This window comes from Achroia grisella, unplaced genomic scaffold (assembly GCF_030625045.1).
Source record: "Achroia grisella isolate CSIRO2021 unplaced genomic scaffold, CSIRO_AGI_Agris_v1 utg5499, whole genome shotgun sequence".
NCBI classification, from domain to species: domain Eukaryota; kingdom Metazoa; phylum Arthropoda; class Insecta; order Lepidoptera; family Pyralidae; genus Achroia; species Achroia grisella.
The window spans coordinates 1-24,459 of NW_026712934.1; the positions used below are offsets into that span (position 1 = coordinate 1).

At 34.6% G+C, this 24,459-nt stretch overlaps 1 protein-coding gene across 1 annotated transcript; it reads left to right on the forward strand.

Moving 5' to 3' along the window:
* The first annotated feature begins 11,373 nt into the window (after positions 1-11,373).
* Positions 11,374-23,291, forward strand: LOC131848340 (rootletin-like). The gene is made up of 8 exons (XM_059198158.1): positions 11,374-11,764; positions 12,153-12,262; positions 13,137-13,273; positions 14,078-14,267; positions 16,350-16,517; positions 20,059-20,100; positions 21,881-22,240; positions 23,280-23,291. Exons 1-8 carry the CDS (start codon positions 11,374-11,376, stop codon positions 23,289-23,291), a joined length of 1,410 nt encoding a protein of 469 aa, XP_059054141.1.
* The last annotated feature ends 1,168 nt before the right edge of the window (positions 23,292-24,459 follow it).

Genomic DNA, 24,459 nt, shown 5'->3' on the forward strand with positions numbered 1-24,459 from the left:
GCACCCTGTTGAACGTATTGTACGCATCTCGCAGATCGTGACGTCACGCGCATTGTTGCGCACGCGCAGTCAAATGATTGTGCGTTATATTGTCCAGTAATAAAGTCTCTAATTGTGTAAACGGACTTTATGGAAACCAGCATGACCGTTTCTCATTAATGTGCTTTGAACTTGTTGTTGGCATTTCTTTCCAAGTGTGTTTCTGTTACGATTTGTGATGTGCTTAAAATATGAGTGCTAATATTGAGTAACAGATTTTGAGTTTTAAATGCATATATTTGAAAGCCTATTTTGTATTAATTTGTTCTAAAGTTTGGAAGTTGTAAGTTACATTGTTCTTAATGTGTATATAGGTATTATTTCATGTGTAGTTTTAAAGGCGATGTTATGATGTCTAGCATTTTTGGGTGTAGTTATTCTCGATTGATGCATTTTGAATGTCTATTAGGTAGTTGAAGGTGGAGTTAGTTTTTTTAATGATGCTGGAACGGTACCATTGGTATTATGACAGTATGAGAATGAAGTCAGTCAGGACAGATAGACCGTGCTGATGAATGTACTACGATGGTTTCTAAGAGTAACCTTGTGGAAGCCGATCTAATTTGGTAAACTGGTATCGATGAAGCCACCAGTGTCCATTATTGCCATCGCCTACACAGCTGCTTTACTCTTGAGGTGGAGTGTAAAGTATAGTGAAACTTACTCTTGGTACATCTTATCCTTTCTCCATAACGTTGCGTGAATTGTCCAGGGGGCAATATTATTATAAGGTATCGTCATTTATCTCTGTGCAATCAACAAATTCTTCAAGATTTGTAATTGCGTTTACAGTCATTGTACACAGAAAAATAACATGACTTTCATATATTAACGAGCTCGAAGTATAATACATATACAATCCTTACTAATATTATAAATGCAAAGTAACTCTGTCTGTCTGTCTGTCTCGCTTTCACGTCAAAAACTACTAAACCGATTTAAATGAATTTTGGTACACAGATAGTCTCGACCCTGAGAAGGGACATAGGCTACTTTTGAATGCGATATCTTTATATAGCGAATCTTTAAAGATTTATCTGTAGCTTTATGCTGAATTGGTTGCCAATTCACCTTTGCGGCACATTCTGCACCTCAATTACCCTATGTATTTGTAATTAGTGAACAAAGAATTTATATATCTATCTTTCTACACTCCCGTACTTTCCACTGCTACTACAAGAAACATGTAATGCGACAGTACCTCAATTGTTCAGCTGTCGCCGCGAGTCAACAATTCTCTTAATTATTCTATGTGTTTAAATGGTGAATAACAGTTTTATCTATTTATGTATCTGTGGGGTTTTTTAAGCAATGACTGTGTAATGGTGCGCCCGATTGCTCTAACGGTTTACGCTGGCACCAGTGGAGGATAAGATGAACATGAAGTTAGGTCAGTTTGCCCATCGTGGCGAATTTACTAGAAATTTACCACGATGGTTTCCCAAGGTAACTTGTTTACAACCTGACTTGGTACATTACTAGCGATGGAGTAGTTCACATTGCTAACAATTCCTTTCCCCCACTATCAATAGGTGTTACGTACCTTCTTAAATCATATATATACTTTATTGCACTTTTAAATACAAGTTTTGAATATACGTTATAAGTTTTGTTTACAAAGGAGGACTTATATCTAAAAGAGATCTCTTCCAGTCAACACAAAACAGCGTAACATAAAAAGTGGTGTGTGGGTCACAGGAGTGCAAATAATAAAATTAAGAAAAGATAAAATAATAATCAAGATAATAGCGTGATATTATTTAGCCAACAAAAATCTTAACATCGTGTATAGAGAATTCTAGATTTATCTTCTGACGTGTATGATGTGCAAGATCTATTCAAAGAAATTAATGTAAGCAACCATACATGCAATCTAAGAGTAATGTGCGTCATCATACATGGCCACTATTTGTTTGCTATAGTGCAAGTAATCGATCTACATAGATCCAAAGAGCATGTTAGGTAACCGCACAGATATTATCGTTTTAAAAAAAACACTGTCGTATCACTGATCACTAATGATCACTGATCATTGGAACCAAATTTAGGCTATGCCCGTGAAATAAAAAAAAAAACATAAAAAGCATACACTGTTATATTCAAGACTCTATGATTAGATAACTGTAAACATATTTGTGGAGACTGGTCTGTTTCGGTTACGACACAGATTAAATTATTTCCTTATGACTAAAATGCAATAGCATATGCTGATGGTCACTACATTCTGCCTAATTGATTTTAAAAGTATTTTTGTAATCATGTACAAGCTCATTTGAAAAGAACAAAAGCAGAAATTTCTGTCAATTCTTCTTAGCTAGAAAGCACTCTTAAACTAGTGTGGTATATGTGATATATCATAAGTCTCGAATAGATCTACATGATTAAAGATATTTTGATTTGATATGAAATAATTATGTTAAATGATTGTCAAATCAAATCAAACAAAAAAATATTTATTCATTCATGTACCTATGACATTTTAGCCGCTTATGAACGTCAAATTTTGTGGTCTTTTTATTATCTTAAAGGATTGCTAAATAAAATCAAATCGAAAATGATGACATTTTAGCCGTTTACGACCTTCTTTAGATTTTTTCGGTCAATATTGTGGAGTATGCAACACTTCACATTTCACCCAAAGTTAACCCCTTGTCTCGGCATATTCAAATACACCCAATATTTGAACACACCGTGATTAGCTTTGGGTTTTCATTATTATTGTATTTATTAACTTTAATTATTTGTTTTGTTATTTTTTCTATTGTTGACACGAGTTTAGACGAATAAAGCTATTGTATCGTAACCCCAATATTAGTGTTGGTGCGATCGTAAATCACAATTATGACTCCCAGCATTCGTTCTACAAGTGGCTCTTGCTGTACCCATAGACTGTTATTGTGTTTACTGCTTATAATTTCATTAGTAACTTTTATTATCGTAGTAACGGCTTTTCAATTCAACTAGTTTTGTTTATTACTCGGTGCTAAAGAGACTTGTAGGACTGCGACCTGCATAGATCTATTGTGTTTGGGGGAAAGAGTATTGTTAGTAAAATAAATTGACTACTCCTTCACTAGTAATGGAATCATCATCATCATGAAACATGAACCTAGAAAAAATTATTAATTATCGTGATGAATTCCTGGTGATTTTGCCACGATGGGTCAACTGACCTGACCTCATGCTCAACCTATCATATTCCACTGCCCGTGGGTTATTTATCAGTATTATTTAGTGTTTCTCGCAAATAAATTTTATTTAATTTCATTGCATTTATTTCAAATTAATATTTTTTTTACTTATTATATTATTGTATAGATGTGTATAATAACATGTAATAGCTCTCCACACTTATAATTACGGTGCCATGCTTTAGTTAACATAAAATAGGATGTACACACAAAAACAGCCCTTATTCAGTAAACCCCGGGATCCGGTTTGAAACTTGCCCGCATTGGACACATGTGCAGATTGAATGGAACCACGTGTTAAGTGATTTTAGGGTTCCTCACTGTAGTTATCACTAGCTGTACCCGCGACTTTATTCTAATATAAAAGTGGCTTAAGTTACTCCTTATTACATCAGCTACCTGCCAAAAAAAGACCCGCCAAAATCGGTCCAGCCATTTCAGAGATTAGCCAGAACAAACAGAGCGACAGACAGACAGACAAAAATTGTAAAAAATGTTATTTTACTGTATGTACTGTATACATATGTATGCAGTAAAAAACTATTATTTCAATATTATAAACAGATACTCCAATTTTATTTATATGTATAGATGTCTATAACCTCAGTAAGTTTGCACGTATGACTTGCTTGAGAAACTCCTCGTGATTTAATTATTAGTTATAGTAGATAATAGTTCCAAAAAGTGGATTAGATATCACTGTGTCATTTATGCACAATTTCTACATCGCAGTGGCAAGATGTTTTGCATTATGTCTTACGTTTTGTAATCGGGGACCCCTCCGATCGATCCCCCGTCCAATTCAAACTGGGATTGATATTACGATGTCCTGAGCCGAGGTTCGAACCCCTAGCGGTGCCCTCAGACTAAAGTCCTTCCTTTGGTTTGGAGTGACATCTGCACTCGCCCCCTATCGTCCGGCAAATCTGTCAAAGGCCAGCTGCGGCCCAACAGTATTAGAGTAGTCCGAAAAAAATGGAATCCTAGAGAATATTCTTAGTACAGAGTATACACAGTTCAATACTATCCTTGGGTTTCATTTGCCTATAGAGTCTAGATCTAGTACGGTTCAGGTCATTAGTACAGCACTAAATAGGGTGATTTTTTTTAAAGTGAGGTGTTAGATTTTTTTGTCCTAATGATTGGATTGGGTGATGAAAATGGTTGATATTTTTTAATTCATACAGCGCCATTCAATTACTTACCATCAAACTTGTGTTCTTAAAAGAGCTAGCTATTCCATGTATAAATAATATTTATTCAAATAAACTTAATATAAGCACTTTTAACTTAATATAGTCACATTTTTTTATTCTACCACTCATTATGTACATGTCGCTGATTAAATGCCAAAGCGGAAATTTTACAGGAGAGCTCATCAAAATTTTCACTATGATATTTTTACTTTTTTTTACGAATCTATTTAGTGTTATATCTATGTGTTAGCTCAAGAATCACGGGTGCCTTTTTTTAATATAAAAAATATAACGATTTAGGTACCATTTTTGGAAAAAAATAGTTCCCGTTTTTTTTTGCTTTGTGGCTCTTTGGCATTTAATCAGCGATATATTTTATGTACATACTAGCTTTTGCCCGCGACTTCGCTCGCGTTAATTTATCCCCTTAGGGGTGGAATTTATCAAAATCTTTATAGCTTTATCCCGATCGTTTTAAAATTGACAAAGTTTCATACAAACTTTCATCCCCTATTTTATCCCCTTGGGGGTAAAATGAATCAAAATCCTTTCTTAGCGGATGCCTACGTCATAACATCTACCTGCATGCCAAATTTCAGCCCGAACCGTCTAGTGGTTTGGGCTGTGCGTTGATAGATCACTATGTCAGTCACCTTTGAGTTATATATATATATCTGGATATAGATTTACAAAAAAACATATCTTTATACCACTTAACTAGTACCCATAACACAATACAAATATGTTACACTTCATTCATCACTTTACAACGCGCCGTCGTCTCACACTTGACAGTGTTTTTCCCCTTAACTTATTTCTGTGCACAGCTGGCTATGTTTTGTTCCTGTTTACGTGGGTAGTACGTACGTAACTGCTAGTAATAATTTGTGGTGTTGTCTATACATATACGGGTCTGTTTAGTTTTATTGCAACGCACGGAAATTTCTGTTTAATGGAATATTTTTTTATGGGTGATTTATTTTAAAGATAGAAACAGAAAAATCTAACCTTATCTCATGTTAGAGTTTTTAGTCCTCGTTATTTGATTGGGTGATGAGAATGGTTGTTATTTTTTTAATTCATTCACCGCCATCCATTATCGAATCGTCGAGCTTGTGTTATGGGTTCTAGAGAACACAATAAAGTTTTTAATTATACATACATAATGGACATAAGAAACGCACAGATACAAGCAATATCATATACATGTATACTCGAGAATCCGAACCCGCAACGATCGGAATTGAAGCAGTGCTAAACTGCTAGACCACAGAGGTCACCGGCCGAGTGTATATTCATGTTAAACATCACACAGGCTAAATTAATTTTAGTATATACTAGCTATTCCCGCGACTTCGTCCGCTTGCAATTAAATTTTAATTTTCTAAAATGAAAGTAGCCTAAGTTACTCCTTACGACATCAGCTACCTGCCAAAAGAAGTCCCGTCAAAAACGGTCCAGCCATTTCAGAGATTAGCCAGATCAAACAGACCGACAGATAGACAGACAGACAAAAATTGTAAAAAATGTTATTTTGGTGTATGTATCGTATTTATATTCATATAGCGTGTAGTAAGAAAGGGTTATTTCGATATTACATACAGACACTCCAATTTTATTTATATGTAGGTATAGATGTAGATAATAAAAAAGTAATGTTAATTTCGACGGAAACAAGTCGAGTCCAGTTCCGAATTAAGTAGAGTTTATCATCTGTATTTTGTACTTCATATAATGTCGGCACATGAAATAAGCAAGTGACCTAATTTATATTTGCAATGTTTAACGTCATTCGCAGATAACAAAGCATATTTCGTTGAAGTTATTTTTGAATACATTCAATACAATGCTAACAGTTACTCACGACTTTGTTTTTGAAATTAAGTTGTTTCATTAAAATAAAATAAAATTTGTGAAAGAAACGTAACGTAATTTAATCCTTATAACATTAGCTATTTTTTATAAAATAAATTAACCTTTTTTTATTAATCTAAATAAAATTTCTAAAATGAAAGTAGCCTAAGTTACTCCTTATAATATTAGCTATCTGAGAGTAAAAGTCCCGTCAAAATCGGTCCAGCCGTTTCAGAGATTATCAAGAACAAACAGACAGACAAAAATTTAAAAAGGAAGAATTTGCTGAAGTTCCATATGTACATTCATATGGGTTTAATGGGTTTAATGAAAAGCTCGTAATTTGGAATTGGAAACAGACACTTCAATTTTATTTGCTTACTAGCTATACTCGCGACTTCGTCCGCGTGGAATTTAATAAAAAAGTTAATTAGAGAATATTTCTCAAATAAAAGTAGCCTAAGTTACTCCTTATTACATCAGCTACCTGCTAATAAACGTCCCGTCCAAATCGGTCTAGCCATTTCAGAGATTAGCCGGAACAAACAGACAGGCAGTCAGACAAAAATAGTAAAAAATGTTATTTAGGTGTATGTACCATATTTATATTTATATGTAGTAAAAACGGTTATTTCAATATTACAAACAGGCACTCCAATTTTATTTATATGTATATATATATATATATATATATAGATATATTAGGTAATATATAAATTTACTGGCAAACTTTAGTGAATAATGAACTAGAACTAAAACTAGTGAAAATGAAAAGTTAACAAGAGTGGACAGTGTGCGATGTTCTGGTACTTAGTATATAGTAGTGTCTTACTTTATACTGTGACTACGATGTGAGGAACCCAACATGGTGATGCTGAGAAGGTTGATGGTACGGAAATTATTTACACAAGTTTTATTTGTGTTCATTCTGTGTGAGTTCAAATATAGTGGACAGCCTCGGCGGTCTAGTGGTGTAGCATACCGCTTTCCTATCCTATGGTCGCGGGTTCGATTCCTCGCACGGTACAAACATTTATATTCATGAGTATGATTGTTTGTATCGGTCTGGGTATTTTTTTTTATAGTAATATCTGCCGTTTTCTTTTGTAGCGACATACTTTTGGCTTATTTTTTTCATTTTAATTATTCTGTACATGTGTTGTTAAATATCCCACTTTGAATATTGTCTCATTATTATAGCTGTTTGGGTATGTTCCGTTGCTTTTAAAAAGGTGAAATAACTTTGGCGCCAAAATGTAAAAAAATACATAATAATATAGAGACCATAAGCGAACTATAGAGAAAAAATATATATTGTCGTATTTATTACTGAAATACAGTTTTAAAAGTTTTTTTTAAGTGATATAATGGTTGAAAGTACCTACAGTACAAGTATTTTTAAGGCTTCAAAATAAAGAAGTATATTGATTACAATTTTTCATTGGAATTCTAGAAAATTCCCTAATTAAACATGTGTTCCATTGTACTTTTTTACTATTATACATAGATAGTAATACAAGCTAATGTAACACTAAATGGAATTGGAATAAGTTTCAGTTTTAATTAAAGATATTTAATATTCAACAGTTGTCAAGTCTACGCGACGAGGTGTCAGGCGGCGAGGGTAAATGGAAACAGCGGCGCAACCACAGCTTCGACCAGAACAGGCACCTCGAGGAGGTCACCAAGGAAAGGTATGATTAGCTTTTTTTAATTACTGTCCCATATTCTATTTTACCCCCTTAAGGTAATATTTTTACAAACTTTATGTCCTAAATTTTTTTTATTATTTCTGTCCCCTATTTTGCTTTGACCCCATATGAGTAAATTTTTACAAACATTCATCTAAAAAAAATAAGTTCAAGCTTAAACTTTCAATGTCCTAAAAATAGGTTTCAATCTTCTAGCTTTAAAAATGACGATACTTCTATACAATCTTTCATCGAGCTTTTTAACCTCTTTTTAGCATTAAAAAGTAGCTTATGTCTTCTCTCAGTATCTAGATTATCTGTGTACCAAATTTCATTTAAATCGGTTGAGTAGTTTTGGCGTGAAAGCACGACATATAGACTGAGTTGCTTTCGGGTATGTAATACACTGCGAAAGTGGAAGGAAGGAGGTCAAGCTGTTTTGTTAATAGATGTTTGTATGGATAAGCTCTTTTTCACCTATTACTACCGCCAGGACGTTTGCTTTATACCTGAAAACAATATATATGTGTTCTGGTGTAATATAGTTCTGAAATTCTACGGTGCAGAGGTCTCGAACTATGGCCATTTAGTGTAATTTGCTAAGGTTTTATGTAGTGATGTACCGGATATTCGTATCCGTATCCGCGGATCTTGAAATCAAATATCCGTAATCAGATCCGTATCCGCGGATATACATTTTATTTTTCACACCCTTAAGTGATAAGGGTTACCCACCCCTAACATTTTTTATAATGTGACATTAAAAAAATACAACAGTTTTAATAGCGATTTTCATTTTTCAACAACGTTTGCAGGGTCAGATAGTATGTATATGTAAATATGTTTGCAGGGATGGCCTGAAGCGCGTGGCAGTGAGCCTGCACCGCGTGGTGGGCCAGCTGGTGGCGTACTGCGCCAGCGCGGAGGACGAGCTCAACCGCACCGTGCTCGCCAGCCTGCTGCACCGCCTCACTGATGCTGACGAGTGAGTCTCCAACCTGTGTCGTTTATTTTAGGGATCATAATGCAATGTTACGAGGATAAGATAAGCATGGACAACATTTTTTTTTAAAAGAATACGAGCTGAGTTTCTTATCAGTTCTTCTCATCTCGAAATCATTCCGAACTGACGGTAGATTTGACATATCATAAGAGTCTGTAATAGACCTACATGAATAAAGATATTTTGAATTTGAATGAAGTCAGGCCAGTTAGCCTATCTTGGCAAGTGGCAATTTACCTCGATGGTTTTCAGCAGCTTCCTACTTATCGACTCTTTAAGATACACCACCGTTCTCACTCGCCGTTCACGGCCTTATGACGCCAGCAGTGTGCGCTAGAAACGACATAATGCTTCCTTCTCGTTCCCACATATATTACAGAAACTTTTTTATTGTACACGGGTAATAATAATTAAAAAGATTTAAAGATACACAAGTACACAACGTATATAATTTGTCTAGCCGTGTAGCATAGCGCTTAACTTCCTGTAGTCGCGGATTCGCGGATACCTTTTAATCTATACATGTAAATAAAATTGGAGTGTGTGTTTGTAATATTGAAATAACCGCTTTTTACTACGTGCATCTGAATATAAATATGGTACATGCACCAAAATATAATTTTTTACAATTTTTGTCTGTCTGTTTGTTTCGACTAATCTCTGAAATGGCTGGACCGATTTTGACGGGACTTTTATTGGCAGGTAGCTGATCTAATAAGGAGTAACTTAGGCTACCATTATTTTAGAAAAATACAGTTAAATTACACGCGGACGAAATCGCGTGTACAGCTAGTCTGGAATATTTATTTTATGAAATCGGAATGACAAGTTGATGATGCTAAGTTATATATTTTCTACTAGAAATATATTACAGTCTGGAATACCCATAACACAAGCTTTAGCTAGCTTAACTTGGGTTTAGATGGCGCTGTGGGAATTGTGTGGGAATCCTGAGATTATTATTATTATTATTTCCTCTACCGTCCAGTTCAGTATTCTGTATACTATGCATATATACAATTGAGAAGAACTGGCAAGAAACTCAACTGAACGAATGTCCAGTTTCGCTGTTATATTCATAATTAATGTTTTAATTAAATAAGGGAACGTGCGTGACTGGTGGTCGGTACTGATATAAGTAAGGGAGAAAGGGGGACAGACTTTTTATAGCAATCTGTGCTTATTTCTACGGGCATAGGGTTGATTTTAAACATACGGGTTCTAATATCGTAATCAGTGCTTATTTCAATTAGCATACGGTTGATATTAAACGACAACATGCGTTCTTGCAAATGCATATACTCGTTACATACTAGTGATTCTTATTTGCAGACCGATACAAATAATCGTATTTATGAATATACATTTTTGCACCGTGAGTTATCGAATCTCGACTATCGCAAGAAAGGCGGCATGCCAAACCGCTAAACTATCGAGGCTATAAAACTGTTAGTAAGTAAATGTTATGACTTTTGCCTAAAGTGAGTTACTAGCACATACTTCTCGGAATGTATAATTTTGGACATAGTAATAGAAAAAAATGAACAATACGAGTGTTCAGAATTAAGTTTATTTGAATATTGTTTTCTCTACCATTAACAGTGTGGATGCTGCTTTACCACAATTAATTGCAGCTATATACGTCCACGTGGGGTTACACGCGAAATTAATAACCTACCGAGTTTGGAAGTGTGCCAATAGTTGTTACTTTACTATTATATGTTCGCACTTCTCATCTTATACGTGTTTGATTTGCTCGCTACTCTCGCCACTATAAAGCAGCAAATACGTTTCAATTATAAAATAAATTAACGGCCTCGGTGAATTAGCGTTTAGCACACCGCTTTACTTCACGGGTTCAATTCCTGGCACGGTACAAACATTTGTATTCATGAGTATGATTGTTGTTTTGGTCTGGCTGTTTTCTAAGTATATTAGGTTGGTATTTACAATTAAAATTTATTTAAGTCCTTATAACACAAGTTCTACTTAGCTTGGAACTAGATGGTACAGATAAAACTCGTAGATAACAGCAATTTTTCTTGCGGGCTACTCTAATGCCGTTGGCCACAGCTGGCTTTTACAACTTCACCGAACAATAATAATAATATTTCAGGACAATTCACACAGCGCCATCTAGTCCCAAGCTAAGCAGAGCTTGTGTTATGGGTACTAGACAACTGATATAAATACATGGATACATTTTTTTTGGTAAATAAACACATATTATACATAGAAAACACCCAGACCGATACAAACAGACATACTCATGAATATAAATGTTTGTACTGTGCGAGGAATCGAACCCACGACCATCGGATAGTAAAGCGGTTTGCTAAACCACTAGACCACCGAGGCTGTCAACAATAGGGGGCGATTCCAGTTGTCAGAGTCGAGAGATGTCACTCCAATGGAGGACTTATGGAGCGGCTGAATACCAGATCCTGCCTGGCGGATACAACTTTAGTCTGAGGGTACCGCTAGGGATCAGAACCTCGCGCATAACAGCTAATTATTTGTTTTATTTTTCCAGAGATGAGGAGTCCCGGCCGTCGACGCCGAATATCTCCACGGACCTCAACACTAGCAACCTGGTACCCCGCGGGAAGCACGTGCACTTCGCGCCCGACCTGAACTCGATCTTATCGGAACTGGAGGAGGACGGCGTGCTTGGCTTCCTGCAGCAGCAGCGCGACCTCAGCGCGGACATACGTCTCGAGCTGGAGCACTCCCTCACCAGGCTCAGGGTGGAGGCGCAGGAACTGCTCGATCTGTCCGCCAAGCTCACCAGTGAGTCCATCAAAGATAATATTAGAAATAGAAATAAACTTTACTCAAATAAACTCAACACTAGCACTTTTGAATAGTTATATTTTTGATTCTACCACTCATTCGGAAAACAGATTCATAACAAGAAGAATGTGCAAGAAACTTGTGTGTTGCTCTTTTGAATAGATGTTTTTGTTTTATATAAATAACTAGCTACTCGCCGCGGCTTCGCACGGGTGTACATGTATTATATATAAAAACCTTCCTCTTGAATCACTCTATCTATTAAAAACCGCTTCAAAATTCATTGCGTAGTTTTAAAGATTTAAGCTTATGTATATAGGGATGGACGGACAGCGATAGCGACTTTGTTTTATAATATGTAATGATAACGATGAATTATTTCCAGAGGGTCGCAATGACTCGAAGATGCTGGAATCAAGTCAAGTGCAGATAACTGAACTGGTGCAGGAGTTGGATGCGCAGCAGCGATGCGACAACTGCGAAATGCACAGAAAGGTACATAACTGGCATATATTATTTATTACTAGTTACTTGCCCCGGCTTCGCACGGGTGTACATGTATTCTTATATATAAAATTCTCGTGTCACAATTTTCGTTGCTAAACTCCTCCGAAACGGCTTGACCGATTCTCATGAAATTTTGTGAGCGTATTGAGTAGGTGTGAGAATCGGCCAACATCTATTTTTCATATCGCTAAATGTTAGGGGTAGTCCACCGCTAATTTTTTTTTTATTTTAAGTCAATACAACGTTTGTCGGGACAGCTAGTATCATATATAAACCTTCCTCTTGAATCACTCTATCTATTAAAAAAACTGCTACAAAATCCGTTGCGTAGTTTTAAAGATTTAAGCATACATACGGACGGACAGACAGCGACAGCGACTTTGTTTTATACTATGTAATGATACAAGTAGTACACTTTATATTTATACGATAGACTTTTGTATTCATAACATTAATACAATAGGTTGTTTTTTAATCTCGGAGACTGAATTGACAGGTGTAAATGTCAGTTCCGATTAATGATAACTACAGCTGGTAACATTATTTAAATATACGGTTGTAATGCAAAAATAGATTCTTAAAAAGTTACACTTATTGCACTTTAAAATTAATCGTCTATAAAAAAAAATACGATTCAACAAATCGGTATTGCAAGTACACCACTACCACTAGCTATTAAAATAATTTGAAAATTTATTCTCCTAAGATTAAAAAACAGATCATCGTAAAAAATTATGCAAACAGAAAAATTACTCAGTGTAAATGTAAATAAGAAAGTGTATTATGAAATATCATTTCGAAATACCTTATTTCTTTATCTTCTTCATTTTTTCATTTACAAAAACAAAATATTTTAATACAGACGATGGAAGAAGCCATGTCGGAGTGCCTCCAACGAGAGAATCTCCTCAGATCGGACTTGGAGGCAGCTATGATGAAGATCGCTCATCTCATGACTGTGGCGGATGGTGTGAACTCCACTGACCTCATTGCAGAGGGGTATGTGCTTTATTTTATACTGGGTGTAGCTTACCACTTCGCTTTATGGTTTACTAGCTGACCCACGCAACTTCGTTTGCATTATTCTTGACATTTATACACATTATAATATATTGACGGCCTCGCTGGTTTAGCACACCGCTTTACTTCCGATGGTCGCGGGTTCGATTCCTCGCACGGCACATACTTTTGTATTCATGACTATGATTGTTTGTATCGGTCTGGGTATTTTCTATGTATAATATGTATTTACGAAAAAAAAAAACATATCTATGTATTTGTATCAGTTGTCTAGTACCCATAACACAAGCTTTAGGTAGCTTAATTTGGGTCTAGATGGCACTGTCTGAATTATCCTGAGATTATTTATTATTTATTTATTTCGCCCAATTTATATGTTATAGCTTATGATTATTTCTGATGTATAAGCTATGTCACTGTAAGGTTTTATCAAAATGCGTTCAGTAGTTTTTGCTTGAAAGAGTAATAGACACCATACTCACAAACTTTCCTATTTATAATATCCCATGATTAAGATATTTTTTTTATCAAAAAGTAGCCTATGTCAATCAAGTGGTAGCAAGTGTTTACATTATTTTCAAGCATATGTCCAGTCGTCTGCATGAAAGCCTATTTGCGTGTGAAGGAACGTACGTGTAAAGGCAGGTATTAAAAGTTAAAGGTTTAATGGGCAAGAGTCCTACAATGTCAGTCCCGTACCCCTCTATAAAGGTGAGCGGTTCTGTATGCAATATTTCCCCTCCGACAAAAATGTATTAACGGTGGGTGCACCGTGTGGTGCAGGTACGGCACTGGGCAGCTGCAGCCGGGGTCGCTGGGCCCCCGCGCTCGGCCTCCGCCCGACCGCGGGGCGCCGCCCCCCACGCCGCCGCCCCCGTCGCCCCCCTCGCCCGCCTCCACACCCTCGCCAGCAGCACGACTCGCCAAAGACCTGGATCTCCTGCAGCGCGAGAGGGACGATCTACATCAACAGGTGATTATATGCAGCAATATTTGTTTTTATGCCAACATCAAATATGTTGATATTTGATAGACATATGTAGTTCATCGTTTTAACACATAGCTAGTTTGATTCTCGCGTGTTACAAATAGAAGTAATGTTATTCTTTGTTAGGGTATAAAATCGAAACAAATAATTGGCAAAGTCGAAAAGAGCTAATAGTTGTACGCATCTTATTACGAGCTTAAGATAAGCGTAAGATTGTAAATGACATTACTTGTGAACGGAGAACGAATCAGAATTAAGATCAGGATTAACATCTAAAAGATCTTAGGAGGTAATTCTGGTCATTAGAATTACCTCTCAATCTCATAAAGACAACTTATTATCTGACAATAAGTTCCAGGATAAATTATCTGTATCTATATATCTACAAGTATAGTAAATCACAAAATTATATATCCTATATTAACACGTATAAAGTATAAAATATATTGTTCACATTATATAATTATATTATTGTTTTGCAATTGGCACATCGCACGCGCAGATTAAACGGATGTCCGATTCACCCGTACATAAGATATGCTGCGAGAAGGTAAACACATGTAACTGCACGTTTATTGTTTGTCCAAATATGTATTTTGAACGCTACGCCTTACATATTAGTGTTCATTTTTGTTGACATTTTTAAATTATCAGATCATTTAACAAATGCAATTGGAAACCATACTTACTCTCAGGCATCACTGTCTTAATTTGTTTGCGTTCGGACATCGGGACCTGGAGTGCCCAATAACAGTGGATTTGAAAAAGAAATAAATTATTATTTCCTAATATGTGCTTTTGCAATAACGAAGAAATTTACGTGTAGTCTAAATTATACTGTATTGTGTTTGTTCGAAAGTTGATTTTAAAGTACATATCAATATTTTGATACGTAAATTTAGGTACTTTGTCATAGTGTAATGCAAGTACAAGTTCAAACATTTATAAACGGCTTTACTAATACAGTGTTAATGTGACAAGGTACAAAATTGTACCTTGTTATAATTTTGTATATAGAGTAAAATAGTAAAAAAACGGGTAAAAATATTTGGACAAACACGTGATGAGACAAATTTGATTGTTGTCGCGGCATGGCTTTCGTTCAGTATAATTTTCTTTGCAGCGCACGTACACAATTGTTTTTTTTTATAGTAAATTTTAAACATTGTTTTGTCTAATTCTGTACAAGCACTTTTAACAGACTTTGTATCATAAATAAAACGTACCATGTATTAATTATTACTTTGACCAAAATATAATTACTCATTTTATATATATTTTGTATGTTTTCTATATATACATATATTGTACTTTAGTAACTTTTCTTTGGTACTACAATATCACAGCTCATTCTATTTAATATACTTGGGACTTTTTGATTTAAAGTGTTTATTTTTTTTCATACATATATTTTATATTTATTAAATTTCTGTAATCATCATTTTCCATAAAAAATATTGTATATATTTGTACTGTTACTTTCGTCAATCCTATTTTTATTTTATTTATTCTTTTTTCAGCGTTTAGATTAGTTCCTATTTAACGAATATTTTGTACAAATTACTATTTATACCTCTAAACAGCTTACTCGGTAAGTTGTGTTCCGGTTGAATAGTGACATATGGCAGTGTAATTACAGGGTATAAAGACATGACACTTTAGTCCTTACAAATGGCAACCCAACCTGGAATCAAGCAAGGATCATAATGTAAGGTTTTAAAGTTAGTAAAATATAATACTGGTATTTTTTTTAAAAAAATCTAAATTTGAATTGGCATGTAGGATATTGGAACGTAAAGTGTGACAGAGATGTAAGATTTATGTGTGTGCGAGCGAGAACAAACGATAGTTGAAAAAATTATGATAAAGAACTCCTTAAATGTGTTGGGTTTTTATTTACAATCAAATCATTTTGTAATATCGGTGGTGTTGTTCAAGTATTAACGACGGTAGTCTATAGTCACTTGGTCCAACAACTTTCTTTCAGTTATTTTATAACTTTGAAATTAACGTATAAAGTGTATCTAAACCTATGATGTGTAATATATATTGTCATGTATGATATAGCTGGAAGCGGCCAACCGTCAACTGCGCTCCACGCGACAATTCGTCGAAGAGCAAGCGACAGAACGCGAGGCTGAACGGGACGAGTTCGCGAAACGTCTCGCTGACCTGCGCGACGAGAACTCCAGACTGGCGACACGTTTGCAGAACAACGCCAGAATTATTAACGAGGTTAGTTCTAGATCTAATAATAATAGTTTATTCAGCATAATTTAATATTATTTTATAGAAAAGAGAAGATTAGTTTTATAGAAAAGAACTACGTTGAAGACCACATTGAAAAATCTTATTTCTCACATAGGGACCGGTATTTTTTTATTGTTAACTAGCTACTTGCCCCGACTTCGCACGGGTGTACATGTATTATACATATAAACCTTCCTCTTGAATCACTCTATCTATTAAAAGAACCCGCTTCAAAGTCCGTCGCGTAGTTTTAGAGACTTAAGCATATATAGGGACGGACAGACAGCGACAGCGACTTTATTTTATACTATGTAATGATTACGTATATTATTTTTTAAATATGTTTTTAATGTACAATAATTTGAGATAAATATTATTTAACTCCTAGATTTATTTCAATTAAAGTGCCCACGGGTGAATATCCGATTCCAACGTATAAATTTACTTTTTTGCGGCCCACCTGTGGGGCTTGCGTTCTTTAACGTGTTAGGGACCTTCAATCAGTTAGTGCCGCAGTGGATGTACTCTATTTTTATGTTCCCTAGCTCACACTAACCGATTAATTAACTTCTCTTAAAGTAAGCTGTCTAAATACAATGTATGGGATGAAAATATCAGTCCGTTAAATATTTAATATATTATTTTAAGATATACTCAGGGGAAACATTCATCGATATTTTACACACGTAACAGCATTTAAAAATAGTCAAGTGTCTAATATAATAAATAGAATAGAATAGAAAATCATTTATTCAAATAAACTTAAATTGAAGCACTTTTTAATACAAACAATTTTTTTCAATCTACCGCTCTTTCTAAGTAAATGAAAACAAGTTATTATAAATTCTTTACTACCTTCAGCTAGTAATAGAAAATGCACAATTGATTAAATTTAAGCTTAGATTGTGGAATGAATTACCTGATGAGGTTTTCTCTAAAGACTACAGCGTGGTGTTTTACAAGATGTTAAGGTTTCTTTAGGGTTGGCAACGCGCACGTGACACCTGGTGTTTCAGGCGTCAATAGGCTACGGTAACCATTTACAATCAGATGGGCCGTATGCTTGATTGCCCTCAACATAATGATAAAAAAAAATAACATAACCTAATCTATATTATATCATGGTATCTACATCTGAGGAGGAGTTATCAATTGGTTTTTATTATTAACAAAATGTTTTTGTATATTTCTTTTCATCTGTTTATTTTTAAAACTCAATTTTGTTTCCTTTAAGTAAAGCTTATTCGCTTGTTATTAAGATTCTTATTTGCTTGTGAACACAGAAATTCTTATTCTGTATTTGCTAAATAACAGACGTTTTAATTATTAATGTTTCTAAGGACTGTATTTTTAATATATTTTAATTTTAGTTACAAGGGAAACTACGCGGTCGCTGATGGTAAAAGACATATATTTCAAATTGACAATAAAAATGGAACGAAACATAAAATATTTAAATATATATATAAAAATATATAGTTATCATATATAAAAAGGTGCGTTATGCACAATACGAGAATAACAAGAAAAACTGATACAATTATCAATATTGGCCGGCAGATGTTTTTAATACAAATAACAAGAATTTGATTGATCCCAATGAAATAATTGATGGTTGTTGATATTTCGCTTGTATGATACATTGGCTGTGTATGTTTTTACTGGCGTACCTACAGAACAAAGTATACGCGAGAGAGGCGCGCGAAAAATGTCACCATTATTTTTTATGTCAATGTTATTTTCTTTAGAAGTACTAGAACTTTCTTTACTATTTACTATTTCTGTACTATTACTTTGTTTCTAAATAAACGTTTTTTAAGGTTGTAGTTTTCGGATAGTGCAGTTAAGACAATGTGTTCACTGGTGAGATAATATAGTAATTAGTTTTAGGGTACAATGGGACTGGCTTTTAGATTGTACAAGGCCCTGAATATTAAAAGAAATAAAAAAGGTTGTAGTTACGGTACTGTATATATGTATGTCTTATTGTATATGTCCTATTCACAATTTGCGCTTTTTTATAGAACATTATAAACGTATTTATGGTACGTAAAAAATTACGGTAAAATTAATATCATCGTTTTTGGAGTTGGTTAATAAATATCTACCTGTTATATGTTGAATATAATTTACAAATAGAGAATAACAAAAAAGTATGTTTGTTTGTAAATACCAGGGATTTCGGATACGGATAGGTTTTGGATATAGGAATGATTATTATACCGGATGCGGATATGAAATTATTTCGGATTATCCGTTAGTTTCGGATAATTTCGGTTACGGATATAATTTTTTTAAGGAAATTCCGAAGTTAAATACAAATAACTAATAAAATGGTTACATAACGTGTCCCAATTAGGCCCCGCCCCTATCCGATATCATCTGTAACTTTTATTTCGTATCCCTGGTAACTACTAAACACTGTACTGCCTGCTTGTAAAATGCACAGACTCTGCTAGTCACTAAATAATTAATAATTGAAATAAGTAAAAATAATAATATATATTTATTTATTTTGACTTATTTCTATTTTATTTGTATATATGAAGGTGGATGTAGACTATAAAACAAAAGCTACATGTAAGATTACACCGAAGTAACAATATATATAAAACTTGGTTAACATGTTTTCTCATTCCGTTTACACTGCAAATGTAATTTTAAATCTACCTTTATTTATATAAAACTTAGAGTTGATAATGGAACATGTTAAAGATTAAAACTAATATGATTTAGTATATAGCACGCCTAATTTTGCAAAACCGACTATAAGGTTTTGGTTTAAGGTCTAATTTCAAAAAACAGAAACGCTTTGAGTTAATGCAAACCGCATTAACTCAAAACGTTTCTGTATTTTTTTTAATTTTAAAGTAATATATGTTCTGTTATTAACACTCGCAGATATTGATGGAATAGATCTTCGCAACTTTCTACTTTGCATGTCAATTTTACGAACTAAATTTTTTGAAGACCATTTTGGAACTCAAATGACGTACTTAGAGGTTATGTACTATATATGTGGCATTAAAAAAAGATTTGGTACATTTATAGTAATGCGGTCAGAATTCGCATTACTAACAATCGACTTGCAAAATAAATTTTTATTTATAAATAAAATTTGTAAGTTATTTTTTTATAAATATATTACAAAATTGTTGAAAGTGTGTTTGTAATTTATAGTAATTCTTTTATATAACAATTATTTCAAACGATGACTTCTAAAATTTTAAACGATATTAATTCTCTAAAAATTTTTACCCGATTTAGATACTGTAAAATCTTTTCTTCTCAAATTTGTAAAGAAAATGTTATGAATAATATTTTACGGCGGAAGTGAGTTTTATAAGAATAAATAGTTTTAGTAACATCGTTACTGGAATTTTTAATGATGACACGCTTAGTTACCATATGAGATGCTTGCGAATCTATCTCCATCGCTATCTATCTAACACTGAAGCAGCACAATTAACCACTGTGCACGTAGCGTGTTTACGTGTGGTGTTGGCAACTAACACGGTGTCCACAGATGCAGCACCGGCATGCTCGCGGCCGCGCCCACCATCACCACGTGAGTACCACGCTTGTCACCACCTACCACCACGCACCACGCATGCCCACCCTCGCATGTCTATATATGTTACTCTATCTATATGTACATAGCCACCTATATATGTATATATACGATATTCTATTTATACGTATATAGTCTGATTCTAGAATTTTCATACAGCTCTAAAAACAGTGGCAAAATCAGTACAAACAGACAGTCTTATTAAACTTTGACGCTTAGTACACGTTATTAATATAGTTGAACGAGTTTTAACACGAAGAATTTTATGGTAAACTAGCTACCAGCCCTAACTTCACACGGGTGTACATACATTATACATATAAAACTACCTCTTGGATCACTATATCCATTATTAAAATCTGAATTAAAATCTGTTGCGTCGTTTAAAAGATCTAAGTAGTACTAGTACACACAGTAGAAACGACTTCATTTTATACGATGTAAAGATTATTTAACTCTTTCGACGTTTCAACCTTAATTTATAATAAATTATTTCATGTTAAAACCAGTTTAACTATATTAATAAACAGCCAGTTTCCTATATCATTTCCTAGATCAACGTGATCTAGGCGTATAAGGCACCGTGTACGCAATTAAAAGTCAAATTAATTTATTACTATGGTACATTTTTAAAGCATTTGTAAGAATATCAACAGTTAATATCGAGTATATCGCCACTGATTTTATGACTGTGTTTAGACGTTTTTAGTCTATTTAGCTCTTATTTATATATATAATATTCTATTGTAATTGTGCCTACAATAGAATATTGTTTGTAGTGAGATATTAACCATTAACACTTATAAAAACTATAACTTATTTTTACTATTTGGAGTGCTTTGTTACTTTCTGTCTAATTAAGAAAATACCACAAAAGAATAGGACAGAACATTTCAATAGCTAAAATGTGTTTATAAGACGTGTGGTATATAAATGCTGTACATACATATATAGAAAAGTAGATGAAATTTACTTAAATTGTCCGTAGTTATGAGTATTCAATGTTCTTTTATTTTATTCATACATAAAATATCAGATATTGAATACTGGTATTTTTAGGGTATCTTTTGTATGTCTATCTTTAGCGTGTCTTTTGTAAAAATAAACTAGTAAATTTAGTTAGGTTATAATTTTATTGTAAACTGCCGAGACGAGGTCGCCTGCATGTTATTATATTAAAAAAATGTTATTTACATTGGTTCAAATAGATCAGTTTGTACATCTTTATTATGATTATAATTTTTATTTTAGATAGCAATACAAATATTTGTACAAATATAGTATTTGTAGTCTACTTTAATTAATTCATTATCATTTGGTGTATCATTTTAGTTTAATTCTATATTTTGTGTTGATATTATTTACACTTTAATATATTTTACAAGATACATGGCAACATTGAAAGAGGTTTTTACAGAACATCCAATTTGTATGGGCTTTAATGAGGACTTTTATCTCGCGAATCAAGTGAATCCCAATGATTCACTTCATCATTGGGATTATTTCATAAAAATCAGAAAAGCGAAATATTACTAATTTTTTTACTGACATTAACTCTGGAACTTCTAAAGTTGTTGACATATTTGTGTAAATTTTCGCCAAAGAATTCAGAAAATCTGCTCTGCCTATAAAAACAATCATTGAACACGGGAAGCCACAGAAATTGCTAAATTAACATCATCTGTAAATGATTTAATGAACATTGAACATATTTTTTTTATTCTATCCTGCAGTTTAGAGGCACTTCGTATAACGGAATAAATTCTCTCTTTAACAGGTCGAGCAACTTGAAACCCAGACCCGTGAGATGAACCAAATCATAAACGATTTAGAAACAAAGAAAGCTGCTTCTGATGAAGAACTTAAAGCTACAGAGGAAAAGATTACTCTGCTCAGAGATATAATAGGAAACCTCGAGAATCAGCTGGAACAGAAAACTGCGCACGAAGCGGAGATATTGCAGCAGTTGGAGGAAATGAGAAAGACGATAGATGAGAGGGACGGCAGGCTGAGGTCCCTACTGGGGGAGCTGGAGTCGATGAAAACAGAGAAAGCGGATCAGACGGAGGTCACGTGTGTACAATGTGGACAGGAGGAAGATAGATATGCGGAACTGCTGGAGAAGGTTCAAGAGCAGGTTGGTATTTCATACAAATTGGTACTTTCACTATTATAGCATATGGATATAGATTAGAATATGTACACTGAGAATAAAACATCCGTAGTACCTAGACTAATACAATCTATTATACTCATTAACATAAATTGCGAGGAATCCAAACAATGGCCATCGGAATTAAACTGGTGTGCTAAACCGCTAAAAATATTTATGTTTCGACAATTATTTAAAAGAGCAACACGCAATTTTTTTGTCCGTTCTTCAAATGAGAATTTTCCGAATGAGTTCTTTCTCTGTCTGCCAAGCCTTTTCCCATTTCATTTGACAGCGGCTTTTTCTAGTCATTCTTCGCCAGGCACATCTGTCCTGGGTCGAAGAGTCGTTTATTTCAGTTTACTTAGGTCGTTATTGATAACCAACTGCTAAGCCAGTAGGGGTTTCCACGTCTCTTTGGGCCAGTGTTAAAGTTCAAGCCGTTTTGGTCATATAACTCTCTTCTCGTCTCATTACCTGTGGCCATATAACCTCAGCTTTGTCTCGGCGAGTTTGTCTTCGGTGGGACGAATCATAAAGCAGCCGAGAATATGGTTATTCCTGACTCTGTGTAACAAGCTGAGTTCACCTGCTCATCTTAATATTTTCATCTTGATCGTATGCTTTTTGTTGACCTAGGTCAACATTCAGCTCCATATAGAAAGGCTTTTCGAATGAACGGTACATTAAAAAGAATAAGTATTGTTCGGGTTGTACCGAAACTATAAAGATTCTGATAGGTAAAACTGATAAATGATACTGATAGAAACTTGATTAAAACTGTATATTGAAACTTAAAATATAACTAATTAATGATTGTAATGAGTACGCGCGGCGTCCTTGATGACCGAATGCGAACTGATTTTAATGAAATGTGAAATGTAAAATAAAATGTTAATGTTGCGAAATAATGTACGATGCTAGCTCGTACATATTCCCGGGCGCGAAAGAAGATGTGAATGGGGATGCTGTGGTTGTGACCTTAATTACTACTTACAAGATGATGTACAATTGTTTCTTACAGATAGCATGCTAATGATTTTGTTAGTAAGTCGAATGATTTAACAAGATGATATAATACAATACACGAAGGCTTATTCTACACACACACGCGTTAGGGATGGCGTACACTGATCTTAGCACAGACGATGTGCTTCTGTTTTGCTCTAAGACACGCGCACTTTCTCTCGTATTCACTGATATCACGGGCACTACACTTATTTTCTACACAGACACACACACTAACACTAACACTAACACTGATCGATGGCGGGGGAGCGCCCGGCTCCACCGCCGCTGGCACCATAGGCGCCCGCTTGCAGCGCCACCATCCAAGAACTGGAAATCCGGTCACTATCATAGCAACTGAAGCCATCCTAATTTAATTACTAAATTGAGGACGAAAATGTGGTGAAGTTGCTTTATTTTCCACGCACAATTTAGGACGTCCAAATGTCTTTTTGACAGTTTGATAGACTACACTGTCACATTCACTAACACTATCACTGTTTGCTGTTTCCATCGCACGGGGTTGGGGCGCGGGAGAGCTGGCCATGCCAACCGCCACAGTCGGCGATGCTGTGCTCGTCGAAGGGACCTTCCAATTGCGTAATCGACGCAATGTATAGATTACGCCGACTAACACCATCACGGCGATAATTATATAAATTAAAGTATAGTGATGTACGTCATGATAAGTTATGTGATCTGATAGTACGGGTTCGTTCTCTTTCATGAACTTAATTCTTTCTCCAATTTCTGTGAGTTGCTGACTTTCCGAATTCGATATGTCATTCCACTCGTGATGAGGAATAGATATGTTAATGATGTGGTTTATCGGTGCGACTGTGGGTGAGTATATATCTGGTGATATCTTTAATTTATTTGAATGCTGATAATGTGATGTAACAGTGAAATTATCGGTTTTGACGATGCATCCACTGTCTATAGTGCTCAATCCCGCATAAGTGAGCATATGTACGGTAACCTGATCTCCACACATTGCTCGTACTTGACACTGATTGCAACAAAAATAAATATAATTATTAAGTTCATTGCTTTCTTCCCACATATTTTCGCATTTGCTAGTGATCGTTTTGCAAGTGGAATTTTCTGATTCACAAAATTCTTGATTTGTATTAATTTGATATATAGGTTTTTTAATATAACATAAATGTGCATCTACAATAAGGCATGATTTTATA

Excerpts from the sequence above, each read along its gene's own strand:
- LOC131848340 (XM_059198158.1), top strand. The coding sequence starts at position 11,374 with ATGTCACTCCAATGGAGGACTTATGGAGCGGCTGAATACCAGATCCTG. Across the intron at positions 12,263-13,136 it reads ACTGCGAAATGCACAGAAAG|ACGATGGAAGAAGCCATGTC; the intron begins GTACATAACTGG and ends ATTTTAATACAG. Across the intron at positions 16,518-20,058 it reads ACGCCAGAATTATTAACGAG|ATGCAGCACCGGCATGCTCG; the intron begins GTTAGTTCTAGA and ends CGGTGTCCACAG.